The 19,718-nt window shown below is 41.1% G+C and overlaps 1 protein-coding gene across 7 annotated transcripts in view; it reads left to right on the top strand.

Moving 5' to 3' along the window:
- Window positions 1-19,718, top strand: part of rap1gapb (RAP1 GTPase activating protein b) — a 248,153-nt gene that overhangs the window by 209,076 nt on the left and 19,359 nt on the right. For all 7 annotated transcript variants that reach the window (XM_074669251.1, XM_074669249.1, XM_074669241.1 and 4 more), the window contains 9 exons: window positions 2,223-2,301; window positions 2,381-2,434; window positions 2,568-2,651; window positions 4,623-4,723; window positions 5,012-5,141; window positions 15,464-15,619; window positions 15,718-15,789; window positions 15,876-15,962; window positions 18,074-18,226. In XM_074669251.1, the coding sequence (XP_074525352.1) occupies window positions 2,223-2,301; window positions 2,381-2,434; window positions 2,568-2,651; window positions 4,623-4,723; window positions 5,012-5,141; window positions 15,464-15,619; window positions 15,718-15,789; window positions 15,876-15,962; window positions 18,074-18,226 (916 nt within the window). The remainder of the gene's footprint in view (window positions 1-2,222; window positions 2,302-2,380; window positions 2,435-2,567; window positions 2,652-4,622; window positions 4,724-5,011; window positions 5,142-15,463; window positions 15,620-15,717; window positions 15,790-15,875; window positions 15,963-18,073; window positions 18,227-19,718) is intronic.

Genomic DNA, 19,718 nt, shown 5'->3' with positions numbered 1-19,718 from the left:
AAATTGTAGATATCTGCAACTAGATTTATGGATAGTCATAATTTAGTTGCAGATATCCACATCTCACATTGTGGCTATCCATAACTGAATTTGAGATATCTGTAATGAGAAACCCCACACACATGAATGGGGAAAGGGGCGTGATTTGTCCTAGGAGGGATTAAGTTGTGGATATCTGAAATTACAATTGTGGAATGGATAGGAATAATGTCATTGTGGATATCTGAAATGTTCAATTTGACTAGGAAGAATTAAATTTTATTACATATCCAGACTAGCTATTAAATGTTAAAAGGGCTTGCCATAGAGGTCTGTTATTTTAACTCCACATGCTAACTTTGACAAGTCTTCAAATCACTGGTTTGACAAAAATAAAGATGGACCACATGTCATTAAGTGAAGCTAAATCCCCCCTTGTGATTTTTTTTTGGAGCCAGTTTGTGTTGTTACTTTCAGCTGGTGGAAAGTCATAGAAAGTTCAGCGACTTACTGTAAGTTTGTTATCTTAACTTTGTTCCTCTTTTACTTTGCATATCATGTGCACACTGGACTGCAAGAGCTGCAGCTATCAACAAACCTAATCACAAAGTTATACATGTTTTTATGGCATGGAGTAAATCATTCTAACTAAAGCTTTTTTAAAATAACCACTGTGGCAAAGATAATATTTGTGTGTAATTTTATTTCAAGTGTTTATTGCATGTGCCATCTGTCAGCATGGAGGAGGTGGGTTTTTTTTTTTTTTTTTTTTTGATGGTTGGTCATATACTGTATATAGAACAGACAGTATGGCTTCACCTTTTACCATTGTACAGTTTTGAAGTCGCCTTGTCTGAGGCATCGCTATTAAGCAGCAAAAGTCTACGCAGTAGAGAATCTGAAAGCAGCCTGGTGACAAAAAGTTTGTTTTCCTTTTTTTAAAATTTCTTGAGAATCTAATCTCTTCTTTGCTCTCCCTAAAACTATGCAAAAACAGCAGCTGTCATCCATTTTTAAACATGACGTAAAACTTTGTTTTAACCACTAATAACTAATGAAACAAAAGGTTTTTCTTAAAAAAAAAAGAAAAAAAAAGAAAGAGGACTTGAATAAAACTCAGCCCAATAATATCTTCATATCACCACAGTTTGGGGATACCAGAAACATTTCTGCCAGGATGAACCACTTTGAAGGATGTTTTTTATTTGTTCCCATGTTCTTATTTCCCCACTGCTTTTGCATCTGCAATACAAACTGCCTATGATGAGCGTTTTCCTTGGGATTTGTAGGAGAGTGGACTCTTTCTAATTATAAGATCGGATATGATGCTGATCACACACACACTGACTGACAACATGCATGAAAAAGGACCTAACTGCCCATGTGGTCACATGATGAGATGGGTCTATTAATATCAGCATTTTGGAAATTTACTTTCTGCATTTTAGATGGTTTCCATGCGCAACTTCCTGTCCCGCTCGCATAATAGCTCCGACATCCTGCATTAAATAAAGTCATCGTCACATGAACTTTTTGATTTTTTGGTGTTAATGACAATTCAAATATTTGAAAAACCTTGTCCATCCCTAGCACCTACATTTTAAACCTTTTAAAGACACTCTATAGAGTCTTAGGGGGTGCTCAGCCAACGCTTTGAAAACACCATATCTGCCTTTTGTAGCTTTTCTATCGTCCTGTAATTTTGAATATGATCTGAACTGTATATTATCCTCTGAGTGAAATGGACATCTGTGGCCATTGTATTGTGTTGCTATTGTACTGTAGTGTGGATCACAGATGTGAGCCGTTTGGTGCGATGCTGCACAGACAATTATCTGACTGTTTAACCGCCCACCCACGGTTAGGAGTGTTTTTGTGTCCAGATACAATTATTTGTTCATTTTAAAGCAGCAGTGAGCTCCTCAGTAATATGGCTATTATCTCAACAGTGTGATTGAGCTCTTTTTAGCACTCAGGAGATGTATTGTTTATATGATAATGTTTAGTGTGGCTTCTGATGGAGCGCTGACCCTTTGGAGAAGTGATAGTGAATATTCCAGCTTCTCTCAGGCAGTCTGTGCTAAAACACATGAAGTGTAAAAACCATTAGTCTCCAGCTCTCTACAGTCTCTACAGCAGCTATAGGATCCCCTTTGAACTGGAAATTCATGAGCCTGAATGCTAAACAGCAGAACCACTTTAGGTTTGAAAGCGTTTTGACTTTCATCCTGTTTTCATTTCAGCACCAGGGTAAAAACCTACCACGATGTGATTCCCATTTCCTGCCTTACCGAGTTCCCCAACGTGGTTCAGATGGCCAAGGTACGGGAAGGAAATCACACTCTGAAGTTTCAGTTCATGTTTTTAATGAGAAAAACTGAATCTGTTTTTTAAATTACAGCTTGTTTGTGAAGAAGTAAATGTGGATCGGTTTTACCCCGTCCTGTATCCAAAGGTAAGCGCCCGCCCTCGCTGAGAGCTGAGAAACTGGTTGAAGACACGGCCTGTTTTCATGATTTAAACTGCTTTTTTTATATAAATTGATTTCCCATCACCTCATTCCTGAAAACTTTCTGTTCTCTAATCAGGCGTCAAGACTCATCGTCACCTTCGATGAGCACGTGATCAGCAACAACTTCAAGTTTGGTGTCATTTATCAGAGATTTGGACAGGTGAGTCTGCTTCAGATCAGTGTGAATGCAAGGGATACAAAGTCTATTCGGTTTTTAGACATGGATATAATCAAACAATAAAAGAAAACTGGATGTTCAGACTAAATGAGTACAAATTTTCAAACAGCCTCATCATCCTGTGTTGTAGAAATTTGATTGAGACTTGATGATGTTATCAAATAAGAAGAAAAAATAGGATTTCTTTAATCTTGTATTTACAGTTTTTTTTCTTATTATACAAATGACACTTCTCCCTTCTAGACATATGCCTGATCGTAATCCACACTTTAAAATGAGATTATTAGCGCCAATGTTACAGGTTACAGCTTATTTTAAATTGCTACTTCTTAGCTTCCAGTTTGGGTTGAGCAGGACTGGATTGATTTACGGCACGTCTAGGTTTCTATGACAACGCTACCCTGGCTGATGAAGTTTAGTAGAGAGAAGAGAGATCCGTGTTTTTCTCTGCTGAAAACGATTTCTGTGATTAATTTTGTAGTGATGGTGGATACAGGAGCCTAACTGTCAGACAGAAAAAGGACAAAAGAGAAGGGCTAATTAGCCTTTAGCTCGTGGCTGTACCACTCTATAACACTAGGGCTAAACTTTGTGCTAATGTTGATTCCAACCCACAGTCAGCAGTTATTTTGCAGTGGTCTGTTCAGACTTGAGAGTCGATCAATAAAATGAAGAGTGAGGTTACGTTAGCTCTGATTGGTAGATGACTTGCAGGAAGTAACTAACCAGGATACGCTAGCATTGCACGTTACAGACATGTCTTAGAGCACTGGACTGCCAGCTGAGCTAAATTCAAACAGCTACATACAAACTGACAGTGTTAACTTGTTTTCACGTTAGCCTACAGATGCATCAGAGCACCAAGAAGCCGATAGCACTACATAGATAGATTAGATTAGATTAGATTAGATCAACTTTATTGTCCTTTGTAGGAAACTTGTCTTAGACAGCAGTACTACTGGCCTAGGACGCAGTATTATAAATAACAAAATACTACACAACATACAACAGTAACATAAGCAAGAGGTCGGCGGCAAGCAAAGCCAGAAGTTATTGCACAAGGATGTTAAAGTGCAGTGCTCATCACAATACTCGGTGAAGATGAGCAGAAACAAGTTAAAAACCAAGTCATGACGATTAGAACAAAATATGGGTAAAAGTCGGATAATAACAGCTAAGAACAAGTAGAAGCAGATGATAAGTAAAATATGTAGAAACAAGTTAAAAAATGAAATAACAAGTAGAGAAATAAAACCATGGATAAAAGTGGAATAATCATAATAGGTCAGTGACTGGTGGCAATAAATAGGCTGACAAAAATATATTAATATATTCATATACTGATGTCATGTTTCAAACTGTAGCACTACATAACTGTACTGATAAATACCTTACCTCAGCCCGTTGTATCCAGTAAAAAGTTGTCTTGAACAAGAAAAATTTGTTTTGATCTCCATTTCATTCCAAAAAAAAACACACCTCGCTAAAAGTAATTTAGGACAGTGTGCGGAGACTCCAGGCCAGAAGGTGGCGAGGGAGTCCAATTAAAACAAATCCACCACATAGCATTTTTAAGCCAGTGCAAGAAGCAGGGTGGCGAGGTAGATTTTCATGTGAGAAGAATACTTTTTTTTTTCAGAGCAACTAAAAGATTGCCAGGTTGTGGTTGGGTTGAATGTCTCTGGAATATGATTTCGAGAAACATTCAAAAGTGGCAATCCAACAGTTGTTCAGTACAGGAAAGAAGTGCCAGAAAAACTTCAGCAGAAAAAGCCTCTGTCACGTTTTAGAAGACACTGAAGGAAAGATGTGATTATTTTATTTTTTTAGCTGTGAATCCCTTAAAGCTACTTTGGCAAGCAGGACAGTAAAGAGCCAAAAAACACACCATCTTTAGGCTGGTGATGTTTTGTGTCACTTCTCCTGAAAGTCTCCTTCACTTCCCCCCTGCAGACTTCAGAAGAGGAGCTGTTTGGGAACATGGAAGAAAGTCCTGCCTTCGTGGAGTTCTTGGAGTTCCTGGGTCATAAGATCGAGCTTCATGACTTTAAAGGGTTTGTTAACTCGTCTGTTAGGAGCCAGGCATCATTCACTCTGCTATCGATTAGAGATGCCTGAAGAAGCGATTCTGAGTGGCCTGATATCTGTGGTGTGACTGACGTGATTGAGTGGAGAGGAGAGCTCTTGACGACTGTTCAATGATGGAGGAGCGTGAATGTGGCAAGCACTCTGCACGCTCTCAAACCCGCTCTGACAAACCTTTGTTTTCTAAATCCTCTTTTTCTTCTAACTCCCACCCTTTAATCTCCCCTCTCTCCTTCTTTACATCCTTTCTTCTGCAGGTTTCGGGGTGGGCTGGACGTCACTCATGGTCAAACGGGGACAGAGTCTGTCTACACCAGTTTCCATAATAAGGAGATTATGTTTCATGTGTCCACCAAGCTGCCTTACACAGAAGGAGACTCCCAGCAGGTACGCTGACACTGCAGTGATTAATTATGTGGGCACCTAATTAGTGTTTTCAGAGCAGTCATCCTTTGTTAATCTGGAGAGGCTCCTACTTCTTAGTCCTTCATGTGCTGGACTGCAGCTGCGAAGGGGTCAGGGCTGAGAAATCCAACAGCTTCTTTGTCAATGATGATGAAACACTGGATTGTTTGAATCTGACGCAGGAACATTAGTTGTTGAAGGCATTAAGGGAGAGACACTCAAAAAAAACTTTCTTTCCTTTTGATGAGTAAGAGATAATGAGGAGAACTTGGTATTTTGAAACTCTGAGGTTTTATAAAATGAAGCTAGAGCCAGCTTAGTCCAGGACCAAGACTTGAGACTGTGACGGTGTTCACGGTGCTGCCGCTATCCAATATATAAGTGTTTGAATATTCTACTTGAAAATTCAATTCAAAATATGTGTTAGTCCTTTATTCAAACTTAGTCCATTAATCAAGCAATCAAACCAATGTTCAGTTATTCCAGTTAAAAAACTCAGTCGATTAATCGAGTAACCACACCAGAGTTCAGTTATTCTACTGGAAAATTCAATCCAAAATATGTAATAGTCCAAAATTCAAAATTGAGTTGATTAATCGAGTAATCGAACCAGTGTTCAATTATTCTACTAGAAAATTCAATTCAAAACTTGTACTTGCTCTACATTCAAACTTAGTCGATTAATCAATTAATCGAACCAGTCTTCAATTATTCTACTGGAAAATTCAATTAGAAATCTGTACTAGTACTACATTCAAATTCAGTAGATTAATTGAGAAATCGAATCAGCGTGTAATTATTCCACTGGAAAATTCAATTCAAAATTTGCATAGTCCCACACTCAAAATTCAGTCGATTAATCGAGTAATAGAACCAGAGTTCAGTTATTCTACTGGAAAATTCAATCCAAAATTTGTAATAGTCCAAAATTCAAACTCAGTCGATTAATCGAGTAATAGAACCAGTGTTCAGTTATTCTACTGAAAAATTCAATTCATAATTTTTTCTAGGCCTACATTCAAAGTTCAGTCGATTAATTGTATAATTGATAAAACGAGTTATCAGATAAAACCTATATTTGTTAAGTAAAAGGGCAATTATTTTTCAAATAAAAATTTGTCTTAAGCAAGTAAAAAACAAGTGACTTTGGATGATCATTGCAGTGTTCAGAATAAAAATATGAGCCCTGCTGTACAGGAGCTAATGAGGCATCAGCGCAACTTTATGTTTTAGCATAGAGTGTATAATTACTGGAGGTAGTCTCCCCAGCTTCACCCGTCTGTTTCTGAAAAAGGTTTTTGAAGCAAATTGGCTATCGTGGCCATATAGGAAGTGACAGGAACTTCGAGTTCAGTTATAGGGCGCCCATCAGTACTGTTAACTGAGCTGTGCCTTCGCGATCTCAATATCCTCTGAACGGCCGAGTTAGAAAAAAATTCACCCCATTGTGCAGTGTGTGCCAATAGTAAAATTAATGATTAAGACAGTAGAAGTTTGGTGAACCTGGCTGTAAAAAGGTTAATTTCAGCTTTGAGAATGGCTTTTTTTGGCTTGGTGTGTGTGTGACTTCCTGTACTTCCAGAGCCAGCCTCAAGTGGACACTCGAGAAACAGCAGATTTTAGCACTTCAGAGTTCTCTTTTATTGTTAGACTGGAGGTTGCCGCCTGTGTTTTATTCATCAGTGACTCATGAGCTAAATTTGCAGCTGCCAAGCTAGCTCTATTATGTTTTTATTCACAAATGAGCTTTCCTTGGTTGATTCTTTTTTTAAATGTCAAACTTTTAATCCTCCTCCTTTATCCAGGCTTGGGGCCAGCTAAAGTGACCCAAGAGAGACAAGCATAAGCACAGATCATTTGTATTTATGTCATCTCCGGCTCTGACTGCAGCTGAGAGAGACCACTATGAGCAAGGAGTCCATCTGTGAATGTTTTTGATAGGGGAGGGGCTCAGCAGCAATACCTGATGCTGTAGATCAATACGTGCTTTCAGGTCAGAGTCTCCAAACTCCAGAAGAGTCACTAGATTTGTTGCTGTAGTTCCTTATTTACAAAGAAGTCACTAGAACGGTCTGAAAAGTGACTTAAGGCTGAGCCAAATCGACACTCTTTCCTCTTCCCCTCGTCTTCCCCCTTTGTCTCAGCCCTTCCCCTTGGTCCTCTGTTTCAAGGTAACTGAATGCAGTTTATCTTTCTAATCACTCATGAAACGCAGCACACTGCAATGAAGTCCATCCACTGTGAACCCGCCCGTCACCCTGGTCTGACATCGGTGTAGCTATTATTAGCTGTAGCTGTTGCTATAGCAGCGTAAGGACAATAGTTATAATGAACGGTTTTGAAATAAAACTAACAATTCAGAACAGCTTTCAACCAATCAAACCCTGGAGCTGCTTGAGGCACAAGATAATATCTTTAACTTGAGCACAGACGACACTAAAGGTTGGATTATAAATGTTTCATCTTTAATGCACAGAGCTGGTCTGGCTGTTTCCACCTGATTAGGGTTTTTGTGCTAAGCTTTTGAGCTTCTAACGGTTCAGGTTTACTGCGTCGAGATGAGTGGAATTAAACTTTTTAATGTTACTCTTGTCCAAAAAGCTACTACACCTGTTCCTCAAAATGTCAAACTACACCTTTAAAACCTGAATCCAGTTTGGCGTAGAGCTCAGGTGAGGTGTGTGTTTGCCGTGCAGTCATTTCACATTTAAAGCTTTGCTGATTTGTTGTTCTCACGTTGCTGACCCTGCTGTGGAAATATCACTTCAGAAGTCTTTTCCTCCGTCAGTTTTCAGCGTCTCCTCTGCGGACGCTCTCTTTGATGCCGCGTCCCTTTTAGTCGATTCAGCCGTCCTCTGTCGCTCTGAACTACCTCAGGTTTGAACTTTGTTACCACAGTAACCCTGTACAGATGGTCCATACCGTCAGGGCTGGTGGGGACACAGAGGACGTAAACAACTCCCACGTTGGATGATTCATGAGGGAACTTGAAAGTGCAGCTGTAGACAGAGATGTACTTCAGGGGAAGATGTAGAAGAGTTAATTTGCAGGATCTGAGACTCCTCAGGGCGTAACTGTCTACCTGATGTTTGAGTTTTACTGCCTCATAAGCTTTAGCCTTTAGTCTGCCCGCTGTTAAAGAAATACCTTTAACCCTTGTAGGTCCCTTTAATTTAAAGGCTTTGCTTCATTTATTTTAATACAATAAATGTTGGTTTATTGTAGATTGGGCTTAAATGTGCATAGGATTGGTAGTAGAACTGATTTTGATGCATTATAATGATAAATAATTAATTATAATTAATAGGGCTGTCATTTTAACGTGTTAATTAGATTGATTAATTACACTGCAAATTGACTCATTATAAAAATTAACGCAGGATTAACTCATTCCCTCCCAGTCATTTTCAGAGTATCTTTAACGATCTTTCAAAATCCAAGCAATCTTGTTTTCTATGACTATGTAAACACCAAAATTACCAAGGAAGAGTGGACTCTCTACTTTCATGTCTCTCTTTCTATTTTTGATCCGAAAAACAGACAAAACATTTTTTTTTTACCTGTTCATCTCAGGTGCTCCATCCTTTGATCCCCTCCATGATCTCCGTCGTCTTTTCTCACAATGGCGCCGCTCTTTCTCTCTGCCTGAACTTTTCTGACTTGCAGCGTCTTTCTATGTCTCTGTCATCTCACATCTTCTCCTCATATCCATGCTGAGCTCTCATCCAAAGAGAGCACCGCTCTCACCCACAGTAGTTAACGAGCAGGATTTTGATTGACAAGCTCCAACAGACCTCGCCTCTGAAAACGCCAATGGCAGTGAACACGAACATTTTAACATTGGCCTTTAAAAAATGTGGATTTACAAATCTTCTCTTCTGCGTGTATTCACTTGTCCAATTGAGTCCCATTATAACCACAGTTTTTAAACATTTTTAAACATTTTTAAATGTGGTCATTACGCATACGCCAGAGAACAGAGCATACATGGAATATTGTCCCATCTTATTGTAATCAGTAAAAATGATAAATTTAAGTATTTTTCTCCAAAATGAAACCCTGAAATCAGAGAATGCATGAATATACTGTGTAATGACTGTGTGATCAGAAAATAAAAGCAGTGTCGTCGTGTCATCAAATGGGCACATAAAGGATTAAGTAATACAAGACTCTGAGATATTCGGTACTTTTGATAAGGACTAAAGTTAATTGAAAAATTTTTTAACAAAAAAAAAAAAGAAAGAAAGAAAGAAAAAATAGTCTTGTGTTTTTGAAGCAGGTTTTGGTAGAGGACATTTTTGTCCTTCAGTGTCTTTTAAGGGTTGTGTATTAGTCCCCAGTGTATTGTTGACATTAGAAAAAAGAAAAGGAAAATAAATTCCACAATTAGTCTTATTTTTTATTTTTATTTTATATTTTAAACTTTCTGACTAATTATATATATATATATATATATATATATATATATATATATATATACACTCAAAATTTTTATTAAATTAATATTTTGAACATTTTAACATATTTATTTTCTTACTATTATTTATTCTAATTTTCAAAATGTTTTAAGACAAAAACCTTCTTACAAAAAATCATTTCACATAGAGTAACTAAAGCAAAACAATGAACAAGAATTGAGCCAAAAGTTACTCAAAAGGACAAAACTGTCCCTGATTCTGTGAGGGTTGAACAAATAGAATAGAATAGAATAGAATAAAATAGAATAGAATAGAAAATACTTTATTTATCCCCGAGGGGAAATTCAGGAGTCACCGCAGCATTTAAGAAAACAAAAGTAAGAAAGAGTACAGAAAGTGCAAAAATGTCCATAAGAAATTAGATGACGACATCCCGTCCACCACTCGTCCACCACTCTCCAGCCCAGACAGCCTCCACCTCCACAGGGTCCAGGACTGAGCCTCCCCAGCAGTCTGTTCAGTCTCTGTCTCCTGGATCCTGTCTGCTCACAGCAGGCAAAGCTCCTCCAATGTGGCACCAGCATCCGATGTCTGCTCCGTCAGCCACGTCCGTGAACAGCACGATGCAGCTGGGTTAGCACAGCTAGCTCGTCCATCCCCTGGAGATAGATCCTACGTTCACAACAACGATGGATGGACGAACAGGTCCACGTCGTCACCTCCCAGCTCACATCCGAGAACCAGCACGTCGTCCTCACCTCCTTCTCCTCAGTCGAGGGAAATCATCAAGCCCTACACTAGTTAGCATTGACATGCTACAGGCTGCTAACAGCTAATTTTGCATGTAAACAATGCAGCCATGGTTACATGTAGGATCTCCAGACAAACACAGGAGAAAAGTAGTAAAAAATATCGCTGAAGCCACAAAAAGTTTGGTGTCTGTGACCGACAATGAACCATACAAAGTGATGATCCACTCCAAATACAAAGATGACGAAAAAGAGACGAAAAAATTACAAGAAACGGACAAAGACGAGAGAGCTGCTGGAACAGGCAGCTACTTGGGCAGCGCCTAGCAACCATGGTGAAAGAAAAGATAAAGATACAAAGATGCAAAGATACAGTTTTAAAAAACCGTCATGGTACAAATCAACTTTCTCATCTCGATTCCTCATGACACCAATCATCTATCAAACAGGATTTTAATTTCCTCCAGATTTCCGTGTCTATCGAGTACACCACTAACAAGGACCTGTTTTATTTCACTGATGCAGAAGTCAGAGACATTTTTATGTGAAGTCTGGGTTCTCACTGAACTGTTTGATGGTCTGTCAGGAAAGAGAAAACATTCAGCAGATAAGTCTGGCTGTGTCCCTGAAACTGGCCAGAAACAGATGGTAGATTGTTCTCGTGTGAACACTGTTTGACAGACAGCTGCTGTAAAATCATTATCCTGCCTGCCGGAGGAGAATCACCCATAAAACACAGAGCAAACATTTACTGTGCACACAATCGATCCACTCCTGGGACGTCTGATCGCCGCTCTGGCTATGGCTAAAGCTAACAGCAACAGGTGTGAAGTAGCTGGTATCAGACGGCGCTGCTGCATTAAACAGGCTGATGAGTGACAGCGGGAACGCTCTGTGAGCTGATAGCACTGCTGTCATTATGCTCAGACTCCAGAGATGAAACGCAGGAGCTGTGTCTATTTTCTCCTGTCTCCAGTGAAGATATTTTTGCATCAGTCTTTCTGTTTATCACCAAACTGTGAACTAGCTGTTTGTGAAGTCTGACACATCTGCCTCCAACAGGCAGGCCGCTGTGGAATGATGTGGGTCGCAGAGTCTGAGCATTTTATTTTTTCATAAATGAGAGCTGAGCTGAAGAAACTTTCATTCAGAGTATTTCACAGCCGGATTGTTCAAAGAAAATATGTCAGGGAAAATAGTTTTCAGATTGCAAATAGGAGAAAAATGCCAAAAGTATTTTCATGTCCTGATTTCACATATTTGCTCTTTCTTTCATTTTTAATAAGAAGGGAAAAACATCTCTGATATTAACAAGAGTAACAAGATGTCTGAATTAGTTGGAGCAAAAAGCAATAAATTCACAGGATTGATGTTTCCAGAGATGTGAGGGATGTCTATATATACATATATGCACTCACCGGCCATTTGGACCCCCTTTTGCCTTCAGAACTGCCTCAATCCTTGGTGGCATTGATTCAACAAGGTCCTGGAAACATTCCTCAGAGAGTTTGGTCCATATTGACATGATAGCATCACACAGTTGCTGCAGATTTGTCGTCTGAACATCCATGATGAGAATCTCCCGTTCCACCACATCCCAAAGGTGCTCTATTGGATTGAGATCTGGGGACTGTGGAGGACATTTGAGTACAGGGAACTCATTGTCATGTTGAAGAAAGCAGTCTGAGATGATTCCAGCTTTATGACATGGAGCGTTATCCTGCTGGAAGTAGCCATCAGAAGATGGGTACACTGTGCTCATAAAGGGATGGACATGGTCAGCAACAATACTCGGGTAGGCTGTGGACTTTTTTTTTTCTTTTTTTTTCCTTTCTTTTTTTTTCTTTTTTCTTCTTTTTTTTCTTTTTTCTTTTTTTTTTCTTTTTTCTCTTTTTTCTTTCTTCCTTTTTTTTTCCTTTTTTCTTTTTTCTCTTTTTTTTCTTTTGTCCCCCCTTGTTTTTCTTTTTTTTCTTTTTTTTCTTTTTTTTTTTTTACCTTTTTTCTTTTTTCTCTTTTTTTGTTTTGACACCCTTGTTTTTCTTTTTTTTTTTTTTTTTTTTTTTCCTTTTCCTTTTTTTTTTCTGTAAACTTTAAACCATGCTCAGTTGGTACTAAGGGGCCCAAAGTGAGCCAAGAAAATATCCCCCACACCATTAATAATAATAATAATAATAAATTTTATTTGTAGAGCACTTTTCATCAAAGCGATCTCAAAGTGCGACAATAAAACAAGGTTAAAAACAACAAGATTACAAAGAGGTTAAATGCCTTCAGTGAAAGCTTTTTTAAAAAGAAAGGTTTTTAGGCCCTTCTTAAAAGAGTCTGTTGTTTGTGGAGCCCTCAGGTGTTCAGGGAGGGCATTCCACAAGCGAGGAGCGGCTGAGCTAAATGCCCGATCACCCATTGTACACAGTTTAGTCCTGGGGGGCAGAAGGAGGTAGTTGTTACCAGAGCGGAGGCGTGATGAAGTTTGTGGTTTGAGAAGTTCTTTTAGGTATGGGGGGGCGTTTCCATGGATGCAGTGGTGGGTTAGGAGGGAGAGTTTGTATTGAATCCTAAATGAGACCGGAAGCCAGTGGAGAGAGTGAAGGATGGGTGTTATATGGTCGTACTTCCGCACCCTCATCAGGATCCTAGCGGCGCTGTTTTGGATGTATTGGAGTTTTTGTAGGCCCTTGCTAGGAGTCCCGATGAGGAGTGCGTTGCAGTAGTCAAGCCTCGAGGAGACAAAGGCGTGGACCAGTTTTTCCGCATCTGAAAGACTGAGTAGAGGACGGAGTTTTGCAATGTTTCTGAGGAAGTGAAAGGAGGTCTTATGGATGTGTTTTATATGAGTGTGGAAGGTAAGGTGGCTGTCGAACCTTACACCCAGGTTGGTGACTGTTGATGAAAGAGGAATGTGCTGACCAGAGAAGTTAATGTGGGTAATGCTGGATGACTGGACCTGGTGCGGTGTGCCAACTAAAATGGCTTCAGTTTTGGAGCTGTTTAACTGCAGGAAGTTGTTTGACATCCACGCCTTTATCTCCTCAAGGCAGGTGCTCAGAGCCAATGATGATGATGAAGATGATGATGATGATAGTGGGGCTGCAGATGAAAAAGGGTCTGTCTTAATGTAGAGCTGTGTATCATCAGCATAGCAGTGGAATGATACTCCATGGCGGCTGATGATACTTCCAAGTGGAAGGGTGTATAGGATGAAAAGGGTGGGGCCAAGAATTGACCCTTGAGGGACACCACAGGTGACGGTGTGTGTCTCAGATTGTGCATCCCCCAGAGAAACATACTCTTTTCTTCCAGACAGGTAAGATTTGAACCAGCTCAGGGCAGAGTCAGAGAGTCCTACGGTGTGGTGGAGGCGCTGAAGGAGGATGTTGTGGTCGACCGTGTCAAAAGCGGCGGAGAGATCCAGGAGGATGAGGAGTGATGGTGTGCCGGCATCTGCTGCCATCAGTAGGTCATTTGTGACTCTGACCAGAGCTGTTTCAGTGCTGTGGGAAGAACGGAAACCGGACTGGAATTTTTCAAAGATGGAGTTTGAGTTTAGATGGTCCTGGAGATGGACAGCAACTACTTTTTCCAGTACTTTGGACAGGAACGGGAGGTTGGAGATGGGCCTGTAGTTTGGGAGGATTTCTGGGTCTAATGTGGGTTTTTTTAAAAGGGGTCTGATCACAGCAGTTTTAAGAGCAGATGGAACATGACCAGCCTGGAGTGAGTGGTTGATGACTTGGGTGATCAAGGGGCTGAGAGCATGGATATTTGATTTGACCAGTACTGTCGGAAGAGGGTCCAAGGCACAAGTGGAAGGTCTCATCCTGCGGATGATGTCCTCAACCTCTTGTTCAGAGGTATCTGTAAAGGAGGAAAGTGGCTGGAGAGTTCTAATCTGTGGGTCAGCAGTAGGAGAAATTATAGGAGGGGAGCTGGAGAGAAGGGAGCGGATGGTATCAGTTTTCGTTCTGAAGAAAGAAATGAAACTGTTGCACTGCTCTTTTGTGGTGTTGATGTTTGGGAGAGTCTGTGGCTTGAGGAGATGGTTTATGGTGGAGAAAAGCTGCTTTGAGTTACCAGGATTTTTACTGATGATATTGGAGTAGAATTGTGACCGTGCTAGTTTCAGTGACTTTGAATAGGCTTTTTGGTGTTGTCGATAGGCTTGTCTATGTCTATGTCTATGTCTTGTCATTACACCAGCAGCAGCAGCCTGAACCGTTGATACAAGGCAGGATGGATCCATGCTTTCATGTTGTTGAGGCCAAATTCTGACCCTACCATCTGAATGTGGAGCAGAAATCCAGACTCATCAGACCAGGCAACGTTTTTCCAATCTTCTATTGTCCAGTTTTGGTGTTGCTGTGTGAATTGTAGCCTCAGTTTCCTCTTCTTAGCTGACAGGAGGGTCACCCGGTGTGGTCTTCTGCTGCTGTAGCCCATCTGCCTCAAGGTTGGACGTGTTGTGTGTTCAGAGATGCTCTTCTGCAGACCTCGGTTGTAACCAGTGGTTATTTGAGTTACTGTTGCCTTTCTATCAGCTCCAACCAGTCTGTCCATTCTCCTCTGACCTCTGGCATCAACAAGGTATTTTGTCCCACAGAACTGCTGCTCACTGGATATTTTCTCTTTTTGGGACCATTCTCTGTAAACCCTAGAGATGGTTGTGGGTTAAAATCCCAGTAGATCAGCAGTTTCTGAAATACTCAGACCAACAACCATGCCACGTTCAAAGTCTCTTAAATCACCTTTCTTCCCCATTCTGATGCTCGCTTTGAGCTGCAGCAGATCCTCTTGACCATGTCTACATGCCTAGATGCATTGAGTTGCTGCCATGTGATTGGCTGATTAGAAATTTGCATTAATGAGCAGTTGGATAGAGAGACATCCAGCAATTCGGCTTCTTTCTGATTGGCATGTAGCTCTTTGTTACAAAGAACGATCAAGCTTTGTTCAAGAGAAGGCTGTGTGCACCTGGCTCCTCATGTCCACTTCTCCTCTGAGACTAGATCTACTCTGAGCCAATCTTTCAGTGCAAATGCTGGAAGTAATCCTCAAACTTTGGCCTGGTGTTTTTGGCTCGCTCAGTGGTGATTTCAGATGTTTCCGCTCATGTTGTCTCTTTCTTTTTCTGTCGATGCAGCTGCAGAGGAAGAGACACATAGGCAACGACATTGTGGCCATCGTGTTCCAGGAAGAGAACACGCCGTTTGTCCCGGACATGATCCAGTCTAACTTCCTGCACGCGTATGCCGTGGTACAGGTGGAGAACGCATGCACGGACAATGTCACCTACAAGGTGAGTCTCCTCTACCCTCCTCGCTGATTTTCATGTATTATTCAGTCACAGTTACACCTCTCCACCTCTTGTCGTATCTTTACCTGCTTCTGCTAAAGGTGTCTGTGACAGCGAGGGATGATGTACCTTTCTTTGGTCCCGCTCTGCCTGACCCTGCCATCTTTAAAAAGGTCAGCAGTCTAACAAATCCACACCCTCAGCCCCCTCCTGCTCAGACAGACCCCCTAACAGACCTCTCTGTGCCCCCTGTCCTCAGGGCCCTGAGTTCCGTGAATTCCTCTTCACCAAGCTCATCAATGCAGAGTACGCCTGCTACAAAGCCGAGAAGTTCGCCAAGCTCGAGGTGAGATGTGTGTGTAATGATCTGTTGTTTAACGCCTGGATGTGTGCAGTCTTCACAGAGACTTGTTTGCTCAGGCGTGCAGTGGATCCTGTTGGATGATCTAATGATAGAAACTGAGCTCAGAGCCAACGTGAATCTGTCACCGTAGAAACAGATCAGTTATCACACAGTGTGCTGCAACAACAACAAGGATTCACATGAAACAGCTTCACATGCAGTTCACTCAGGTTCATCCATCCATCATCAGTTGATCCATCCTTTCAAACATCTTCGATTCATCCATCATTTTAGTCTTTCTTAAATCAGTTATCCATCCTTTCAACTTTCTTAAATCATCCTTTCTTCCATTTATCCATCATCAATCCTTTAAACTCTCCTTAAATCAACAGTCCATTATTCATCTATCCATCCATCCATCCATCTATCCATCCTTGCACTCATCCTTCCGTCATCTACCATCCATCCAAGTTCCTCCAACCATCATCCTTTCATCCATGTATCTCAGCATCATCATTCATCAATTGCATCTATCCATCCATCTGTCCATCCTTTCATCCATCATCCATGCATCCATCTTTGCACACATTCATGCCACTATCCATAATCCATCCATCATCCAACATTATCTGTTCATTCATTCATGCATTTATCCATCCATCTTCCAGCATCATCATTCCATCCATCATTCCATTCATCACTCCATCATAGGGATGGGTACCTTTCGCATTTGAAACGACATGGTACCGATGCTCGGTACCTGGCAATCAGTTCCGTTACTCAACGGTACCAATTTTCGGTACTTTTTTGTGTTTATGTGGCAAACAATATCAATTTATTAATTTTTTTTTTATTTTATTTTATTTTTTTTATCAATTTAAAATTTTTATTTTTCAATATCTAACATTGCATTGCTGCATTCAGGTCCAACATGGAAAAGTGCCTGCTCTTACATTCCCTCACAGTCACAAGGATGCATTTAGGTACCGTAATATGGTACCTTTTGATTTTATATGAATCAATACCCGGTACTTTTGACAGACTGCGGTCAGTACCTATAAAAGTACCTGATTCGGTACCCATCGCTAATCCATCCATCTTCCAAAATCCATCCATCCATCCATCCATGCATCCAATCATCCATCATCCATCCATCCATCCATCCATCCATCCATCCATCCATCCATCCATCCATCCATCCATCCATCCATCCAATCATCCATCATCCATCCATCCATCCATCCATCCATCCATCCATCCATCCATCCATCCATCCATCCATCCATCTAATTTTCCATCATCCATTCATCCATTTATCCATCCATTTATCCATCCATCCATCCATCCATCCATCCATCCATCCATCCATCCATCAATCCATCCATCCAGACATCCATTGACCAATTCATCCATCCATCCATCCATCCATCCATCCATCCATCCATCCATCCATCCATCCATAAATCCATCCATACATCCATCCATACATCCATCCAACCCTTCAGTGACCAATTCATCCATCAATCCATCCATCCATTAATTGACCAATCCATCCATCTATCCATCCAATGGCAAGTCCAAACCCCTCTTCCATCCATCTATCTATCCATCCATCCATCCATTGACCAATCAATCAATTTTTTCCATCCCTCCATCCTCCATTTCTTCATCCCTCCAACCTTGCATCCATCCTCTCATCCATCTATCCATTCATTTATTGACTAATCCATCCATCCATTTATTGATCAATCCAAACTCCTTATCCATTTATCCATCCATCTTTCCATCCATCTATCTATTGACCAATCCATCCATTCATCCCTCCATTCATCCATCAATTCATCCATCCATCCATTTTTTTTCTACCTCAATACATCCATTTATTCATCATATGTCTACATAAATTTCATTTTCAACCTATCAGTTTATCCATCCATCAACCATTTGTTCATCAGTCCATCCATCATTCATTCATTTATACCTCAATACATCCATTTATTCATCATCTGTCTATCTTCCATCCATACAACCCTTTATTTACCCATCATCCATCCATCCATTGATATAATGCTGTCAGTGTCCCCTTAGCTGACTGACTCTGTGTCTGTTGACAGGAGCGCACTCGCTCAGCCCTGCTGGAGACTCTGTACGAGGAGCTGCACATAAACAGCCAGTCCATGATGGGTCTGGGTGGAGATGAAGATAAGCTGGAGAACGGGGGCCAGGGAGGAGGAGGAGGAAGTGGAGGCTTCTTTGAATCCTTCAAGGTAAAGTCCCGCTCCTGATTTGGCGAGCAGCACTTTAATCTGCACCTGCACCTGCATGAGACAGAGCGGCTTCGAGCGGAGGAACTTTTAGGGCGCTTTCCCCCCATCCCTCCTCTGTCTCCTGGCTGGGATTCTGGGTATTCACACATAACAAACAAAGCTTGGAGAAGGAGCAGCTCATGTGGCGTTTGATTCCCTCACATAGCCGTGCCTGCTGACCTTGGGTGTGTGTGTTTTGCATGACATGGCTGTGAGGCTGGGGAGTGTGTGTGGTGTATGAAAGGCCACTTCACTCTGAGTGTGCTCCATCAATGACCATTAGGCTGGTGGAGCGGAGCCCAATTGCACAGGCCTGGTGGTGGAGGCTGCGATTGTGTGTGCCTGATGAACGATTTAATGACCCCTCATTTGAGCGCTGATGATGTAGTTTTCTCCCCATGAGGTGCTCCCACACTGTCTGTCTCTTTGTTTGTGACACCAGCTCGTCCTCAGACATCCTTTCTGTGTTTCCACTCCACATCAGAGAAACCACCGCCCTCTTTCCCACTCCTGTCTGCTCAGATCCACGTCTCCTCTTCAGTTTCATTCACTGTGTTTCTATGAATGAGCTCCTCCCGTCTCCTCACTGTCTCCTGCTGCGTCTCTTCCCCGCCCTAACAACTCCACAGATCACATCTACAAAGATTTCCCACTTGGTCTTTTCTACTTTCTCACACATCATCCTCGTTCACACTGTATCTTCTCTTCCTCTCCCGTGACACAAACTCCGGGGTGGATTTTCCCCGTTTAAAGGCGACTTAGGAGATAAGAGATGCAGCTTTATTCTCCTCACTTCCAAAGCTTCAATCTCTCTGACTTTCTTTAAACCTGCGTCTCTTTCACAAAGTCTCCCCCTCCAGCCTGCTGACCTGCACTGACTCTGAGCGTTTCTAACACCCCTGCAAACAAACATGAGCACACACCACTGAGAGGTTTTATTTGCACACACACTGATACTCACAGTAGTTCTTCACAACAGGTTAAACATGTTTTGGGCTCATGAGTGGATGCTAATTAAAAAAGCTGTATCTTTATCCATATGCAGCTTTCTTAAGAGAGAAAAGCACAGGGAGGCTCCAATTTGCAGGATCTGAGTCAATAACTATCAGTGCCAAAGATTCAGCCTATAGTCAGTGTCATACTGATTAATTATTTTTTACTTTACTTGTCATTGATTCCCCCATATGAGCCAGGGATCCAAATTAGTCTTTGTTATAAAAACTCAAGTCAACGTCATTAACATTTTGAAAGCCTTGAAAAAAAAAGACTAAATAAGTATGGATTGAATTAGACAAAATTAAAAACTTTGGAGCAGTGCCTTTAAGGCCCCCACTGTGGTACCTCTCATCTTCTAAATTAAGAGTCTGCAATCTGCAAGTCTGGAGCCTCATGCAGCTCTTTGACTCCTTTGCAGTGAATCCTTGTAACTTAAAAAAAAAAACGTATTAAATAA

The sequence above is a fragment of the Halichoeres trimaculatus genome, unplaced genomic scaffold (assembly GCF_033239565.1).
Source record: "Halichoeres trimaculatus isolate MK-OKI-2021-1 unplaced genomic scaffold, fHalTri1.1 fHalTri1_scaffold_1, whole genome shotgun sequence".
Lineage (NCBI taxonomy): Eukaryota > Metazoa > Chordata > Actinopteri > Labriformes > Labridae > Halichoeres > Halichoeres trimaculatus.
The sequence above is the reverse complement of the archived record's forward strand: the minus strand, read 5'-3'. Positions and strand labels throughout refer to the sequence as shown.